At 43.1% G+C, this 15,583-nt stretch overlaps 1 protein-coding gene across 12 annotated transcripts in view; it reads right to left on the bottom strand.

The window, feature by feature from the left end:
- Positions 1-12,507: 12,507 nt before the first annotated feature.
- Positions 12,508-15,583, bottom strand: part of RBFOX1 (RNA binding fox-1 homolog 1) — a gene marked incomplete at both ends in the record, with an annotated part of 1,077,914 nt that continues 1,074,838 nt past the window's right edge. For 5 of the 12 annotated variants that reach the window (XM_079944059.1, XM_079944062.1, XM_079944064.1 and 2 more), the window contains 2 exons: positions 12,508-13,025; positions 14,559-14,634. In XM_079944059.1, the coding sequence (XP_079800185.1) occupies positions 12,903-13,025; positions 14,559-14,634 (199 nt within the window). Of the gene's footprint in view, positions 13,026-14,042; positions 14,191-14,558; positions 14,635-15,583 lie in introns of those variants that run through there. The other 7 variants (XM_079944057.1, XM_079944054.1, XM_079944060.1 and 4 more) reach the window with 4 other exon arrangements.

The raw sequence follows: 15,583 nt of genomic DNA, 5'->3' as shown, positions 1-15,583 counted from the left end.
GTATCTTTTGGAATTATAGTTTTGTCTGGATATGTGCCCATGAGTGGGATTGCTGAATCATATGGCAACTCTAGTTTTAGTTTTTTGAGGGACCTCCATACTGTTCTTTATAGGGGCTGCACCAATGTACATTCCCACCAACAGTATAGGAGCGTTCTCTTTCTGAGAAGTGGATTCTTTTATCATGTGAGTTCTCCTGAGACTTTTTTCTCTCCCCTGATAATAATAATGGCTAAAGGATACCATTTTGTGTCAAGCACAACCTACCTTTCCCTAGGCAGGGTCTCATTTCTTTCTCTAAACAACCTTCTGAGATATGTTTCATTGCTCTGCCCATTTTTCAGATAAGGAAACTGAGTTTCATAGAGGCAAGTGGCAGATCAGATGTGGTGAGTTTATGTAAATGATTTTTATCCTCATTGGTCAGCTGGGCATTAAGCAGTCAGTGTCATCTGGGGCATCGGTCAAGGAGAGAGGTTCAGGAAAATGTATGGCCCTGGGATTTAAGGAGAGTGCCTCAAGGTGAGACATGAAAGTGGTACAAGAGACACGCATAGCTCTTCAAGTTTACGGTGTTTTCCTCTGTCCACACTCCCACCTACCCAACCCACACTACATCTCAAATACTCTCATTCTCAAGCAGAGACATGGATTTGATTACATTGCTTCTGAAATGCCCCCAGGCTTTCAATGAAGTCTTTCTTTTTCTTTTTTTTCAGCAACAATATATACATTTTTTTTTCTTTTTCCCCGTTACATTTGGAAATCTGTCAGTAGAGAAACATTGTCCCAGTGGAGAGCCATGCCAGGGAGTCAGAAAAATGTACATATCTGTTGAGTTAGATCACTCACAAGTCCTGAACCTGCCCTTTCCCCCTCTGAAGGCAGGAATGTCAAGACCATCTTCTTCCTGCAGGAGCCCTTTCCCCCAAACCCACCAAATTTATCAGGCTGTAGAAAGTACCTGGAACAAGAATAATCACAATGGCAATAACGATAAGCTTTCTTGTACCCCGGATGCGTGAGAAGCATAGCGCTATGGATTTTACTTATTGCATCATTTACTTCTCTTCATAGCCGGTGGGGGGGTGCGGTTTCATTTATCCTATTTTTATCATATGAGGAAACTTTGGTTCCTGAATTTCAGGTGACATCCCTAGGGTCACCCAGAGATATAATGGGAGACCCAGGCTTTGACACCAGATCAGTCAGACTCCGAGCAAGTGCCAGGGACCCTGATAAGGTTACAAATCCAGTTATCATCCCTCAGGTGTTACGAAATCCATACTTGTAGAAAACAGGTGAAAAGTTCACAGTAGGGCATCTGCAGAGCATGGGTTGGCCAAAAGGTTTGTTCATAGTAGGGCATCTGCAGAGCATGGGTTGGCCAAAAGGTTTGTTTGGGCTTTCCTGTAACCCAATAACTAATTATTTGAAGAGTCTTCCTGTTCACCTATCAGTGGTCATTCTGGCTTTACACACAGGATGGGACAGTGGAGGGTCATGGTTTGCCAGTGTGGGATCACCACTTCTGTGAACAAATAAACACAGTGACTCTAAGTGTTGCCTTTCCTGTGTTGGGAAGGAAACATTTTCTTTCTACCCTTCTAGGTCCTGTGGCTGGTCTAACAATACAGATGAAATAAGGCAGATTAACAGGAGAAAAACAAATTTAATTACATACTACACACAAAGTATACAATTTAATGAGTTCGGACATATGTATATACCACCGAAACCATCACCCAGATCAAAATAGTGAACCCCCAAGGGTTTCCTGGTGGCCTTCTGTAGTCCTTCCCTGTTCTACCCCCATCCCCACCCTGGCCCTAGGTCATCACCGCTCTGCTTCCTATTCTTCCAGTCAATCCCATATCCTGGTGGGTCTTCTTGCATCCAACTGTAGTTTATTTATTATATTTTGTTTTTCCCACTCTGTGTGTGGAAGACAAGTAAACAACACCCAGAAGTTTGGCTGGATGCAGTCCTGGCCTTCTGAGCAGCCCCTGGGTGCAAGGCTTCCCTTGAGTGGCATCTGGACACCATCCCTACTCCCAACGTCTTTGCATGGCCCTGTCTCTTATTGATGGTTTCCAAATCCCCAAGAGTCAACACACCAGGCTTACAGGACAGAGAGGAGAGTGATGGAGAGAGAGAGCCTTTGAGAGCAGCCCCTCCCGAGGAAAGGAGCACAGCTGTTCGGTGGATGTGTTCCTGGAACTCACATGATGTACGGTACACAGTTTCACATGAATCATTTACCGCTATGCTCGCAAAAGGCTTTAAAAAAAAGAACATACATATGGCATGTCACTCTTTCCCCATAGTACCATCCTCCTTTATTTCAGAGCATGATTTCTCCAGAAGCGAAGCGGTCTTGGAGGTAGTGAATTTAAACAGTTTGGCATTGGATTAGGCCCTGATTTAAAGTGTTATTTTTAATATTAAAAAGAGGAGTGTTACTTTTCTATCCAGGAGAAGCAATGAGTTAACAAATAAAAAATTGATTAGAGACAGGCTGCTATCTCTGAGATGATAGTATGATGTTAGAACTCAGCTTTCAAAAGCCTAAAACCCAGTCAGTGGGCCATTAGCTCAGCAAGCAGTCAAACTAAAAAAGAGCGATTTCGGGATGGGCAATGTCTGTGGTCTTCATTTTCTCAAGGTTTCAAAAGTTAGCTTAGCACTTTCCCAGATGGAGAGAATACTTATTCTTAATGGCTACGGTCATGGTTATGTTGAGTAAATTAAATTTCAGTGATGCTTTGGAGTCTTACAGGCAGTGTTTCTTCCCCAATTTTACTAGCACACGACGTGAAGAGGAAAGTTTGGAGAAGAAATGAAGTATGCTAGTATTACTCAGTTCATGTCTGGGATGAAGTTTTCATTTTAATAATGCCATTAAGCCCCAAGGCTGGAATTCAAGGTCATGGATTATAGCACGCATGCACTTGTAGTTTTCATCTACATAGGGACATTTTCCTTTTTTGGCAATGCCACACTCCTATGCCCTGATGGGTTGTTCCTTGTCTTATACGATAAGAATGGAAACCTCTATGAGGATGCTAATCCAAACTTGGCCAATCAGAGCACCCCAACCCTCCCAGGCACAGTGATTGGTCCAAGGAGGACCAATCAGAATCCTTCCCTGGCTTTTGCTATGTCTTCACTACATGGTTTCACTGTGTGAGCAAGAAGCCATAACTTTAGCTGGTTTTTCTACGATGACGCAATATAGGTTCAAGGCTGCCAGATGGCAACTACCCCACCAAACGGAGGGAGCAATTGGAAGTATGAAAAAATATATGAGGGCTAAACACAATGTGAAAGAGAGCGGAGGGATGGAGAAAGATAGAGCTCTGACAGCATCGTATACTGGTGGAGTCAGGCATGCCTAAAGTCTGGGCTTAATATTTCTTGCTGTTGTTGAGCCAATCCTAGTTGGGCTTCTGCCCCTGCAACTGAAAGGATCTATGCTAATCTCACATTATACGGAAAGTCTTTCCCCCAGGCAGTCTGAGTTTGGGATAAAAGACTGACCTCATGCTCTACATTTTAGAATTGATACTTTAACTTTCCCAACTTTTGAGTTCTCTTGGAGATTAGAAAGTACCTTTTAGCATCATTTTGGGTTGATAGGGCAGTTAAAAGAGTACAGACATTGGAATCCTTTAGACCTGGGTTGGAATCCTGGATTTTTCAGCTAACTGCTTGGGGTGGGTCGCTTCCTCTTTTTTAGCCCCAGGGTCCTCGTATATAAAATGAGGATGGGTTAGTAACAGTTCGCAGAGTACGGCAACCCGGCCCACCTAGATAATTAAATCAGAACCCCTGGGAATGAAGTTTAGGCATGGATTTTTGCCAAAGCATCCCACCTGATTCTACTGTGCAGCTGGGTATGAGAACCTCTAGAGTCGATGAGATCTAAGGCAGGAGCTCTCAAAGTCTAGGCTGCGTGCCAGTCACCCTGACTCAACACTAGCCACTGAAATTCCAAAGCTCTGTGGAGGGTGGGTTTTGGTACCTATAAGACTTTGTGGGGTTTTTTTGGTTTTATTTTATTTTATTAAAACATATTCTTTTTGATGTGGACCATTTTTAAAGTCTTTATTGAATTTGTTACAATATTGCTTCTGTTTTATGATTTGGGTTTTTGGTCGCAAGGCATGTGGGATCTTAACTCCCCGACCAGGGATTGAACCTGCACCCCCTGCACTGGAAGGCAAAGTCTTAACCACTGGACCGCCAGAGAAGTCCCCATTTTGCTTTACTTTAAATCCTCTAAACCAGGAAGGAACAGAACTTTCTAGATGGTAATATATTGAGGCTAATGAAGGAGAAAAGGAGGGGTGAATATTTAGTGCATATCTTCTATGTTCAGAGCAGTTTATGTGCATTTTCTTACCCTTTTCTCACAACTGCCCTTCAAGGTAATTCTATTTTTCTCTATTTTACTAACAAGGAAGGGGGGCTTCATTTGGTTAAGTGCGTTGGCCCACAACCAAGTGTAGGCGCTGAGATTCACACTTGGGGTAGAGAGGCTTTAATGCTGTGTTGCCTGGCATTGGGGGGGATGTGCATTTGTGGATCTGCAAACCCAAAGCAGAGTCTTCCGGGCTGTTTTCTGGGTGGCATGCATGCAGACTCCAGGGCACTATGATGGTTTCCAAGAACAGTTTCAATAGGTGAGCATTCTCCCTGGTTCTCCAAATTCAACCTAGCTTGGAACTCCCTCCTGCCATTAAAAAATCCAATGTCTCACTTTTTAACATGGGGTTCGATTTTTGTTGCCAAGTGGGAGGTGAGTGACTTTTCCAGAACCAAACCTCTCGGTGCTACACACCGCATTTAATTCTCGCCAAAACCCTTTCGTTTCACCCACATGAAAATTGAGCCCCAGAGGGGCTGATTAAGTTGCCTAAGTTTGCACAGTTGGGAAGAAGATAGATGATAACAGAGTTGAAATGTCGATGGAGAGAAATTTTTAAAAAGAGGCAAAAGACCTCTACCCACTGAATTTTGCTGTCCGTGTTTCCATTCGGGCTACTGCATGTCTAAGTCTCTCAGAGCAAATGGAAATCACTATTATTTGTTTATATCAGCTTTCATGAGTCATTCTTTTTCTAAATGATGGAAAAAAGGATAAAAAGAAAGGAGGATTTTTTCTTCTACGAGGTAGGGCACAAACAATTTTGAATTTCAATCTCAGAAGATTGCAACTGACATTGAAAGTTTTGTGGGTTTTTCATTTTTCCTTCTTACCTCCTTTTCTCACAAAGCAAAAGCTTGTGCTCTGTCTCTCGATGTCTCTCGGTCTTTAGGGGGAGAGGGGAAGAACAGGGCTTGGGAAAAAAAGGAAATAGTCCAAAGAACAATGCATCATCTAGTCGTGCAGTTTAGGAAAATAAAAAAGGGAAAAGCGGCAGCAGGCCAGTTAGCTGACAGCCCTGTCCCGCTGAGCGGCAGTGTCCTCCGGTGCTGAAATCCTACTTACAGTAATGAATTTCACTGCTGCTCGGCAGCCTAGGAGTGTTTGGGGGAGATAAAAGTCAAGCTGTATGCAGTGCCTCTGACCTGTTTTTCAGTTCCGGACAACTTCCTGGTGTGGCTGCAGAGAGTTTGCCTTTCCGGATGTGAGCATGAGGGTTTCGTGCGCTGATCTGAAATTGCTATCTGCTTTTTTTTTTTTAATTCTCCTTTAAGGGTTACTGGAGTCTGCGTGCTTTCCAACCGTCACCTGCCCGCAGCACCGCCGTGACCCTACTTCTTGGGTCTCTGCTCTTCTGTTTTCTACCCGCGGTCCTGTTGTTTCTTCTTTCTTAGAGGCTGGGGAATTCTCTTGCTCTCCCTGGCTTTTTGCCTCATGCAGGCAACGCACCATCTGCCTGCCTCAGTCAGAGAGCTGGGATGTCAAAGTCACAGGCACGGGCTGGGGACCCCGAGGATAATCATGGGAGGGTGGTCTGCACTCTCAGAGGCGGACTCTGGGACCATCCTGATTTCCACCTTTTGAACAAGTGTAGGAAGTCATGGCCAAGTTACTTACCTGGGATGCCGCAAGGATTAAGTGCCAAGTGTTTGTAAAGTATTGTTCAGCGTGGAGCAGCAAGAACTTTGGAGCCAGACAGCCGATGCCCAAGGCGTGGCTGCACCATGTAGAGCCGTATCCCTTGGGCATCACCAGGTTTGCTTAAGCTTCTGCTCCCTGGTGGGTAGCGTGGGTAATAATAGTACCTACCTTGCCAGTTCTTGAGGATTAAATGAGATCGTAATAACTATGATGTTGATAAGTTCCATTTGCTGATTGCTTCCTCTGCCAGTATCTATGTGCTTTACAAGAACTAGCATATATATTTATGGTCCACTAATGGGTATATTGTAGCTATGCTAATGCATAAAAAGAAACATATTACATATTATAAAGCTTTTGGTATCCATGTGTGTATACAAAGAGATTTTGGATGTATAAACTGTATAGATTATACATACATCTGTATGTATAATTGTGTTACATATCATATAGATATGGAATATATATTATTTGAATGTATGCAATATATATGGACACAGATAAATTATACAGATAGATATAGAAATGATTTATTACTAAAAAGAAAAAATGCCATATGCCAGGCTAAGTGCTTCACACTTTTGAATGCATATCATTCTCATAAGAACCCTATGAGGTGGGTATTATTTATCATCTGCATTTTATAGGGACTGTAACTGAAGCACAGAGAGGCTAAGAGACTTTCTGAATGCCTCTCGTACACATGTCCTTGTATAGACAGTTATGTGTTTATAGTATATAGATTAAATATGTCTGTTTTGTAGACGGGCTGAGATGGTATTCAGACAATGTTAGCTGGTCTTGTTATTTGTTTTATCCTCAGTACAAGCTATAACATTTGTTACCTTTAGGGAATGACACCATTAGTTTTAAAAGAACCCTGGGTGTTTTCATCACAATACCACTTTGCTGTCCAGAAAATATTTCCCCTTTGAGAGGGTCGGTAAATTCCCTTCTCTAGGCCAGATACCTGTGATCAAAGCAGCCTGGATTTCCTAGGCCGTAAGAGTCAGAGACACACGTCTGGTTCCCCCCCGCCAACTTTCCAGGAGAGTGATTAGGACACAGCATATAAGCTAAGACTGGGCTCTCCTAGGAGACTCCTCAAAGGTGCCCCGGGGCCACTGCTCCTGGTCACCCCCCAAATCTCTATTCCTTAGGACGGCAAAAAAGCAATGAGAAACCCTGGCCTTTGGTCCAGTATCAAGCATCACGTTAAGCGACTGTACAATGAGAATTTCATATCCCTCAGAGAATACTGCGCCTTGTGAATTTAAATACCAACTTCCTAAATATGTAATATATAGTGTATAACACGTAACACCACACATGCACACACACGTGCATCACCATGCATGCACACACATGTATCATCCAGCAATGAATAAAAAACAGAAGAAACACCTTCGTTTTCCAACAAAAATTATTGTTTTATCTCTTCCCTAGAGAGACTATTTTTTTAGTCCTAATTCTTGACTTTAAGTGTGAAAAAATAATCACAGGCTGTCATGAGAAAGGGTAAGAATATGCACGGATATATGCACGTGTAGGTCTGTGCTTGTGTATACGTACACTCGTGCACACACGATTGGCTCCGCCGATGTTACGAGGGTCAGATCTGGAGGGAGAACAAGCCATGAACACAATTAGGAAGTTCACTGAAAGATGGGACCTCCAATACTCAACCCTGGGAGTCCTGGAAGCAGATGGGGCCCAGGAATCTGCTTGTTCAACCAGCTCATCAAGTGTTTCTGAGAGAGAACGTCTCTGCATGGTACATTGGAGGGACATGCTCACAGCAGGAAAGGGCTTTTGCTTGTGTGTGCATGAGTGCGTGAGCACAAGCACGTATGCATGGGAAAGCAATGTGCTTACTGGAGCTCTTTGCAGGAAAAGTAGCTGCGTGCCAGGAAGTAGCAACAGTCTTTGGGTACCAGCCTAAAGAATCCAGGTTGTCGGGATGTTGAGTGGGAAAATGGGACTTAGAGTGGTCTAAGCTAATGGAGTCAGATTTGTGATGCGTATTTTTAAAATATTTTTTTTAATTAATTTTTATTTTTGGCTGTGTTGGCTCTTCGTTGCTGTGCACGGGCTTTCTCTAGTTGCGGTGGGTGGGGGCTATTCTTTGTTGCGGTGCGCGGGCTTCTCATTGCGGTGGCCTCTATTGTTGTGGAGCACGGGCTCTAGGCGCGTGGGCTTAAGTAGTGGTGGCTCACGGGCTCTAGAGCGCAGGCTCAGTAGTTGTGGCACATGGGCTTAGCTGCTCCGCGGCATATGGGATCTTCCCGGACCAGAGCTCGAACCCGTGTCCCCTGCACTGGCAGGCAGATTCTTAACCACTATGCCACCAGGGAAGCCCTTTAAAATATTTTTTAACATGGAGAAGGTTTTCCTATTTAATTAAAATACGGTTCTAAGAAAAAAAATTACAGATGAGATGAGGCTCTGACTACCTCCCAGGCATTGTCCACAAAACAAATAAATAAGTACCAGCCTCTGTTTAGACACAAAGCCTGTGCATCACACCTAGTGGGCATCACCTCATGACCTTCCCCTGGCCCGTTAGCTCACCTCTGCCCACAATCCAGGTGGAGGAGACGGGTGGGCGTCAAGCACTAGCGTCCACTGGTCGAGTCTTATAAGAAACCATTTCACTTCTGCCATCCATTTTTTATTTTCTTTACAACTTGACGTGAAATATATGTGTTTATCTCCGTTTTGGAGAAGAACCTGATTTGGGAGATTCACCTCTATTTATATCCTCCTATTTGGATGGGGCAGGGACTCAGCTGTAAGCCAGCGTTTTAGGAGATGTCCATCATCTCCTCACCATGTGCCAGGATAAAGCTAGGGACTTATTTTTTTTGAAATTAATACAGCCTCACATATTTAGTAAGGAGAGTATTAGATGCCCAAGTTCACCATCACCACCACCACCATCATCAATAATGAGAGAGAATTTTTGGAAGAAGACGCAAGCGTCCCGGCCAACAGTCACTAGATGTGACTTTAGGCAGATCGTAGGACCTTTCCTTATCGTCTTCATTTATACAGTCAGGGTAACACTGTCTTCAAAGATCAATGGACACAGGGCAATGGAAGTTGACTTAACTTGTACAGTCCCATGTGTAAGGAGTTTACAGAGAAGGGACCACTGAATATACTTGAAATGGTATAACGAATGCTCTGAAGACAACTGCGTTGTGGGGGGAAAAAAATCAGCCTTTGGCTCGTAGAGCAAGACTTCTAAAATTGCTGAAATTTCCCATTGGGCCAGGAGAACAGGGACCCATTGTGGAATGTTGGACCTGCCACTGGCTTGCTGTGTGGTTCAGATAAATGAACCTCTTTGGTCTCAGTGTCCTCACCTGTAAACAATGAGCTTACAATTTATGAAGTACCACCGTCAGCCCTTCCCATATGTGCTTTTATTCCACATGTCAGTATTAAAGGGTAGCTGGTCTTCTCATCCTGAATTATGGATGAAGAGACCGAGGCATGGAGCTTCGGTTTAACCTGCCCTTGCCTGCAGCTAGCAAGGGACCGAATCAGGATTCAAACTCAGAACACCTGCTTCCAGAGCCCGTATTTTTAAAATCTTTGTGTCTTACCAACTTGATAGCAGTATTAAGTAAATAAGATAGGATTAAGATATTATTAAGATAACTAAATGGGGTAGATAATCCAACCCTGGTGGGAGCATTAAATAAGTAAATGAAATGAGGAACACAAGATTCTTGGTCTTAGTAAGCCCTCAGTGAATGTAAACTCTACCACTTATTAGTTTTTCATCTTCTTCCTACAAGTCTCCCTAACTGTTGTACTAGTAACTAAGAGTTGTACTAATAACTTAACAGATGTTAGTAGATGTTTCATTTGAAATGTACAGTAGTAGTTGTTGTTGTTGTTGTTGTTTTGTTTTAAACCAAAGGCTGAGATTGCCATGCCAGGAAAGAGCTAGCTTAGTTCTGTTTCTTTCTTAAACATCTGTGGTTGGTTCCACGGACTTCTTTGGAAAGATACATGAGGAAGGGGAGCCCTCTGAGCCAGGCAGCCAGAGCTGCAGGAAGCACCTGGGTCTACCTGTGGCAACCAGGACAGCCCACTGCTCACCTGGGCGGCCCCAACCCATGGCCCCTGGTGGGCATAAGGGCAGTCCTGTGTGGGCGTGATGACTCCACTCCCCCAGGAAACACACAGAAGCCAAAGGACTCAGAACACAACTCATGTGGACCTTTTCAGACTAAGCTTTTATTTTTTGATATTACAAACCAGTTTTCTTTATTCACAAACCACTGTAAGTGATATAAACACTAATTTCTAAAGACAGATATACACATTTTCTGGGTTTGCAGATTGCGTGAGGTGTGTGTTAAGTCACTATATGCCACACATGATAGTAATCTTTTTTCCATAATTCATAATAGCAATAGTTATTTAGATAAATGAAAACATTCCAAATAAATACCGTTTAAAAAAATCCAAAATGTCTGTTTACATCTCTGACATACAGTTTAAAATGACTTATTGGCCTCTTGGAGGAGTGCCTGACAAAAGATTCTGTAACATCAGTTGGCACCCAGGCGGCTCTAAATGATTTTATTAAAACTACATACAATCATGGGGGAAAGTACAGCTCATCGATGAAAATCAAAACTGCAAATTAATTTTACTTGAACCAACACAGTAAGAATTCTATGTTTGTGATTCCAAATACAATGCAAATTCTGGATTTTGAAATCTGAGGCAAATGGGAGACATCACTTGATTCTCCCGAGCCCTCTGTTCCTTCTACCTTGTTCCCCTTTGGGGTCGGATGCGGTAGCATTTTAGTACATCGTTTCCCTTAAAAACATCAACCAGGCACCCATTGTCATGACACCATCCTCCAGGTAGGGGGACGAGAATGTCTCAGGGATGCTCTGAAACACCCTCACGCGCCCCCGCCCCCATCAAATCAATCTGGTGAAAAGAACATCTTTTTCTACTTTTGGCCGCTAAGCAGTTTTTTCCCCCGTTTCTCTCTTTTTGCAAGATCACGGTGATCTGTCTTAGATAGCGAAGCTACAGAAACTCGGTTTTCAAATCTCGTGAGACTTTATTTAATATCCAACCGATCTTACTGCATGCACATAGGATGACAAGAGAAAAGCTGGATCACAAACACTTTTTTTTTTTTTTAAGTTTTGTTTGGTTTTTGTCTTAAAGCAGAGTTGTTACAGCAGTTTGGCAGGTCACAGCGGTGAATTGATAGCTTTACTAAAGTGCATGCCGGATGGCCTGCACCGCACACATGGAAATTTTACCTATGGCAGCAAAACTACTGGGGACGACTTGCTGCAGGATTTTTTTTTTATTTAAATACAAAAACAGGAAGGTCTGTGACACCCAACTTAGATTAACTTTGTAAACAGGACAACATGGAAAGACTTCAAACAGAAGAAGTATACGGACAAACTGCAATTTTTCGGCTGTGTCACTCGGGCCCTGCGTCAGAGGTGGGGGGACTTTGTTCTTTGGGGGCTGTTGAGGGTGGACCTACTTTTTTGCTTCCTTCTGACAAGTGTCCTGGGCCTTGGAGACAAAAAAAAAAAACAAACTAAAGATACTGATTTGAGAGAATCCTCGGGGACCAGGAGGGATGGGAGGGCGGGCTCTCACGGACTGAAAAATTGCAGGTTGCTTACACGACACGGTCATGTTTCAAAAAGTACCAAGCGGATGAAAGTACCATGATTATCTCTACCCAATGACTGCAATACTTGTAAAATGCTTCTATAAATCCGAATATGATTATCATGTAATTCCATAAAAATTATACGTCTGTCTGTAACAGTTGTTCTGCAAGGCTAAAACTAAAGCTTCATGTGACTGTTTCTAGAACTTAACAATGCCACTGCACAGATGGAAATTTTATACATTTTTTTTCACTGGTACAAAGAATTTAAGTTTTTATTACTTTCTTTTTTTTGGAAAAAAAGAAAAAAATAGAAACAGTGCTTTTTATCACCTTTTTATTAATGTTATTTTTTTTCCCTCCCATAATATAAAAGTCAGCAATGATATCAATAATTTATTATACTGGAAGAAATATAAAAAGAATGCTTGTGGATGGCCTAACTATCAGTCTTTTGCCTAAATAACTAGCGGCTGGTTAAGAAGCTGAATACCGCCGGGTGGAATGGTTTAAAGGGTGGGTTTGCACAGCTGCATTCAGCTCGGATGCACAAGTATTATTAGAAGCATCCCCTTAACAACATAACCTTTGGCTTGAACTGACAACGAGTGACTTAGAACCGTTGATATATGGTTGTTGGTGCAGTGTGGGTCGTTTAGATTCATCAGTTACTATTTTTTTTTTCTTTCAGCCAAACCCCAGTCCCAACCCCCTAGGTGCCGCCCACCCTTCCCCTTTCATAAAATAAAATAATGCAGATGCAGAAGAACATGACTCCTGTAGTCACTTACACGCTTCCCAAACAGCTGATAACCCCAGTAGCTTAATATTCAGCATATATAATCATTTACATGAGATAGCACTCTGGATATGGCCCTACACCAGTTTTTAGTCATAGCTAGCATCTCTCTAGATCAACCACAAAAACTCCTACAGCCAGCAACCAAACTACGGAACCTTCAGGAAATGAAAGACCCACAATATTAAAATACACAGAACAAAATATCTGAGGTATAAGATAAAAAATGTACTTTTTTTCCTCTTTTTATTTTTTTTTTAGATGCTAAAATGATGCACTACTGCATGTATTGCAATACCCAGGCCTCGGAAAGCTTCCTTTCTCCCCACATTGGAAGGTTTTTATGGTTTTGTCATTTAGTATGGAGCAAAACGGTTGTATCCCCCTCGGTATATACTAGCCTGCAATGAAGAAAGAACGAGACCCACATCATCAGCATGGCTCCTAGTCTTGGCATCAGTCAAGGGTGCAAAAGCATTCTGAAACAAAGCAATTTAAGGGGTGTGTTTTTTACATTTTCCTTTTGTAACACATGGATCATCAAAAAAGACTAATGTGAAAAACAGACACTCAGAAACAACCAAGACGGAGGCACCCCTACCCATCCCAGGTCACTCTTAGAGAACCGAAGATAGGGCCATCCTGACCTCCCCCAATAGCTCCTTATAACGAAAAATCCCTGTAAAACCAAATTCCGTCGGCCAGCCCTGTGAGCTAAAAGGACTCGGGTACAAATGGACCACTGAAGGACTGGGGCTGTCTCATTCTGTTGGCTTGTTTGATTCGTTAATAATACTGTGTTCCGTCGGGAAAAGCTCTATCTACACTCGAGAAGTCGAATGCAGATGACTTACTGAATGTAGTCATTCAACGCTCCTTTCCAACACATTCCCCAAGTGGACTGGGTGTTGAAGCGGAGCTGATTGAATGCAAAATCAGGATGAGAATGTAAATCAGCTTCTTACTTGACTTGGCTCAACAATCTGTATGCAAGTTGCTCTTGAGAGAGGAGTTGTGCAGATGAATTACTTGATGTCACTAAACTTGTGCAAAATAATGGGTTTCCAAATCATGGCGGAATTTCTACGACCAAGCTCCAGGCAACTGTCTGGCCATGGCTTTAGATGGCTTGGAGGTGGCACTCAACTATTTCCTTTTGCGAAAAGTTTTGGCGATTCAAACGAATGCCTATGGGGATTTATTTTTAGGAGAAGGACTGATATTCTCGATCCCAAGCAGAAAACTGCATGCCAAAAGCTTTGTAATGATTGCATACGCTCTCACGTGATGGGCACGTCTTACTGTACGTTTTAGTGCATAGAAGTTTGAACAAGTACAGGCAAATTCACCCCCCCACCTCCCAGTGTTGCCCTCCCCCCGCCCCTCCCAAAACAAAAACCCAGACCCCCCCCCGCAAAAAAACAAAAGACAACCCCCAAACTGATTCCTTCTAATTCCTTATGTACTAGGCACACACACAAAGTGTGCCCTTCTCTCTATTTTCTTTCCTGGGCGACTATGACTTTAAACATGAATTGTAATAGGGGAGGAGAGGCAGTCAGATTCTCAGCTGCCTGACAGCAGAGGCCTGGAAGTGTGCAGCTTAGCTCCTCTGAAGTCTGTGCTGGGGCTGGAACCTTGGGGCTATGTGAATGAGCAGCAAGGGAGGGAGAAAAAAAAAGAAAAAAAAAGTTCTGCATTGACACTGCATTCTGTTAGTGATGGATTTAATTATCAAAATGACTAATTATTCCATTAAGGTAAGTGCTCGGCTAGGTGAGACTTGCGAAATGAGAAATATAATAACTTACATGCACTACATTGCCAAGAAATTAAGACATTTATCAAGTTTACCGGGAGGATTAATGTGGCATTTTAGCTGCTGTTAGCAGGAGACAAATTCAATTAAGGGAAAGTGAGAGGACGTCAACCGTCAACCCATCCTAAGGTCCCAGCTGTGGGGAGGGATGGGAGGCAGGAAGAAGTGAGCAAGAGGAGGAATTGGTACTCACCATGGCACCAACGCCGTAGGTGGGGGCTGGAGCAAGTGTGTGGTGGTAGGGGTCGGTAGCATAAACTCGTCCGTAACTGAAAGGAAGACAGAGGCGAAGATTAGTCCATAATGTGCAATTAGGAAGCAATAATAACAACCATAAAACACAAAATACCAAGACAGTGTGGAGGGGCCCTATTCATCTTGAGAAATAAGAAACATATTCCAATCGGCCCTGTAACATGAGAAAAGTCCATCTTACACAACACATTCCTTTGTCCACTTCACACCGCTGGTGATAAAGGGGTGTGTGTGTGTGCGTTTCCTCTCTCTCGCACACCCCTTGCTACACTGCTCAGGGAGGTACCTCGAAGATGGAGGGAGGCAGAGGAAACAATTTGAAAGCGTGGTTTTAAGAAAGCCAGTAACCACAAAGGACAAGCTATAATCAAGAGAAATTGTCCTCTTCTCCTAATATAGCTGTCACCAATCAAGCGAGACAGGGTGGATCAAAAAGAGTGAAGCAACCCCGTCTGTACACTTAGGGTCCAACATCTTAGAATGGGAAAGAACAAATGGATTCAAATAGATGCATCCTTAAAGGATCCGTGGGACCGCCACCCCATCATTCAAGAATTACAGCCTGATTTGATTTTGGTTCTCTCACCCCAGAACTTCTATCTCATCATCTACAGCCAGGTTCTGGCAAGGGACATGTTTCAAACAATATATTTCTTGATGCCATTTCCTTATCTGAGTTTTTTATTTTCCTCTCTCTCTCTCTCTCCCATCCTCCTCCCTTCACTTCCCTGGCTCCCAGCACAGGTTTTAGAATAAAAATGTAGAAGGGATGGAAGCCTAACGCATTGGATAGCTACAAAGTGTCTGGAACTGAACAGTGCAACAAATCAGAAATTAGGGCTCAGAGAAGTTGAGTCACTTGCTCAAGGTCACAGAGCTAGACAGAGTCAGAGCTGATCCTTGAATCTCTCAGGGCAACTATCACACCTTTTCCATGGTTCCAGGTACCCTTCGTTGAATGGC

The sequence above is a fragment of the Stenella coeruleoalba genome (assembly GCF_951394435.1).
Source record: "Stenella coeruleoalba genome assembly, chromosome: 15".
In the NCBI taxonomy this organism is placed as follows: domain Eukaryota; kingdom Metazoa; phylum Chordata; class Mammalia; order Artiodactyla; family Delphinidae; genus Stenella; species Stenella coeruleoalba.
The sequence above is the reverse complement of the archived record's forward strand: the minus strand, read 5'-3'. Positions and strand labels throughout refer to the sequence as shown.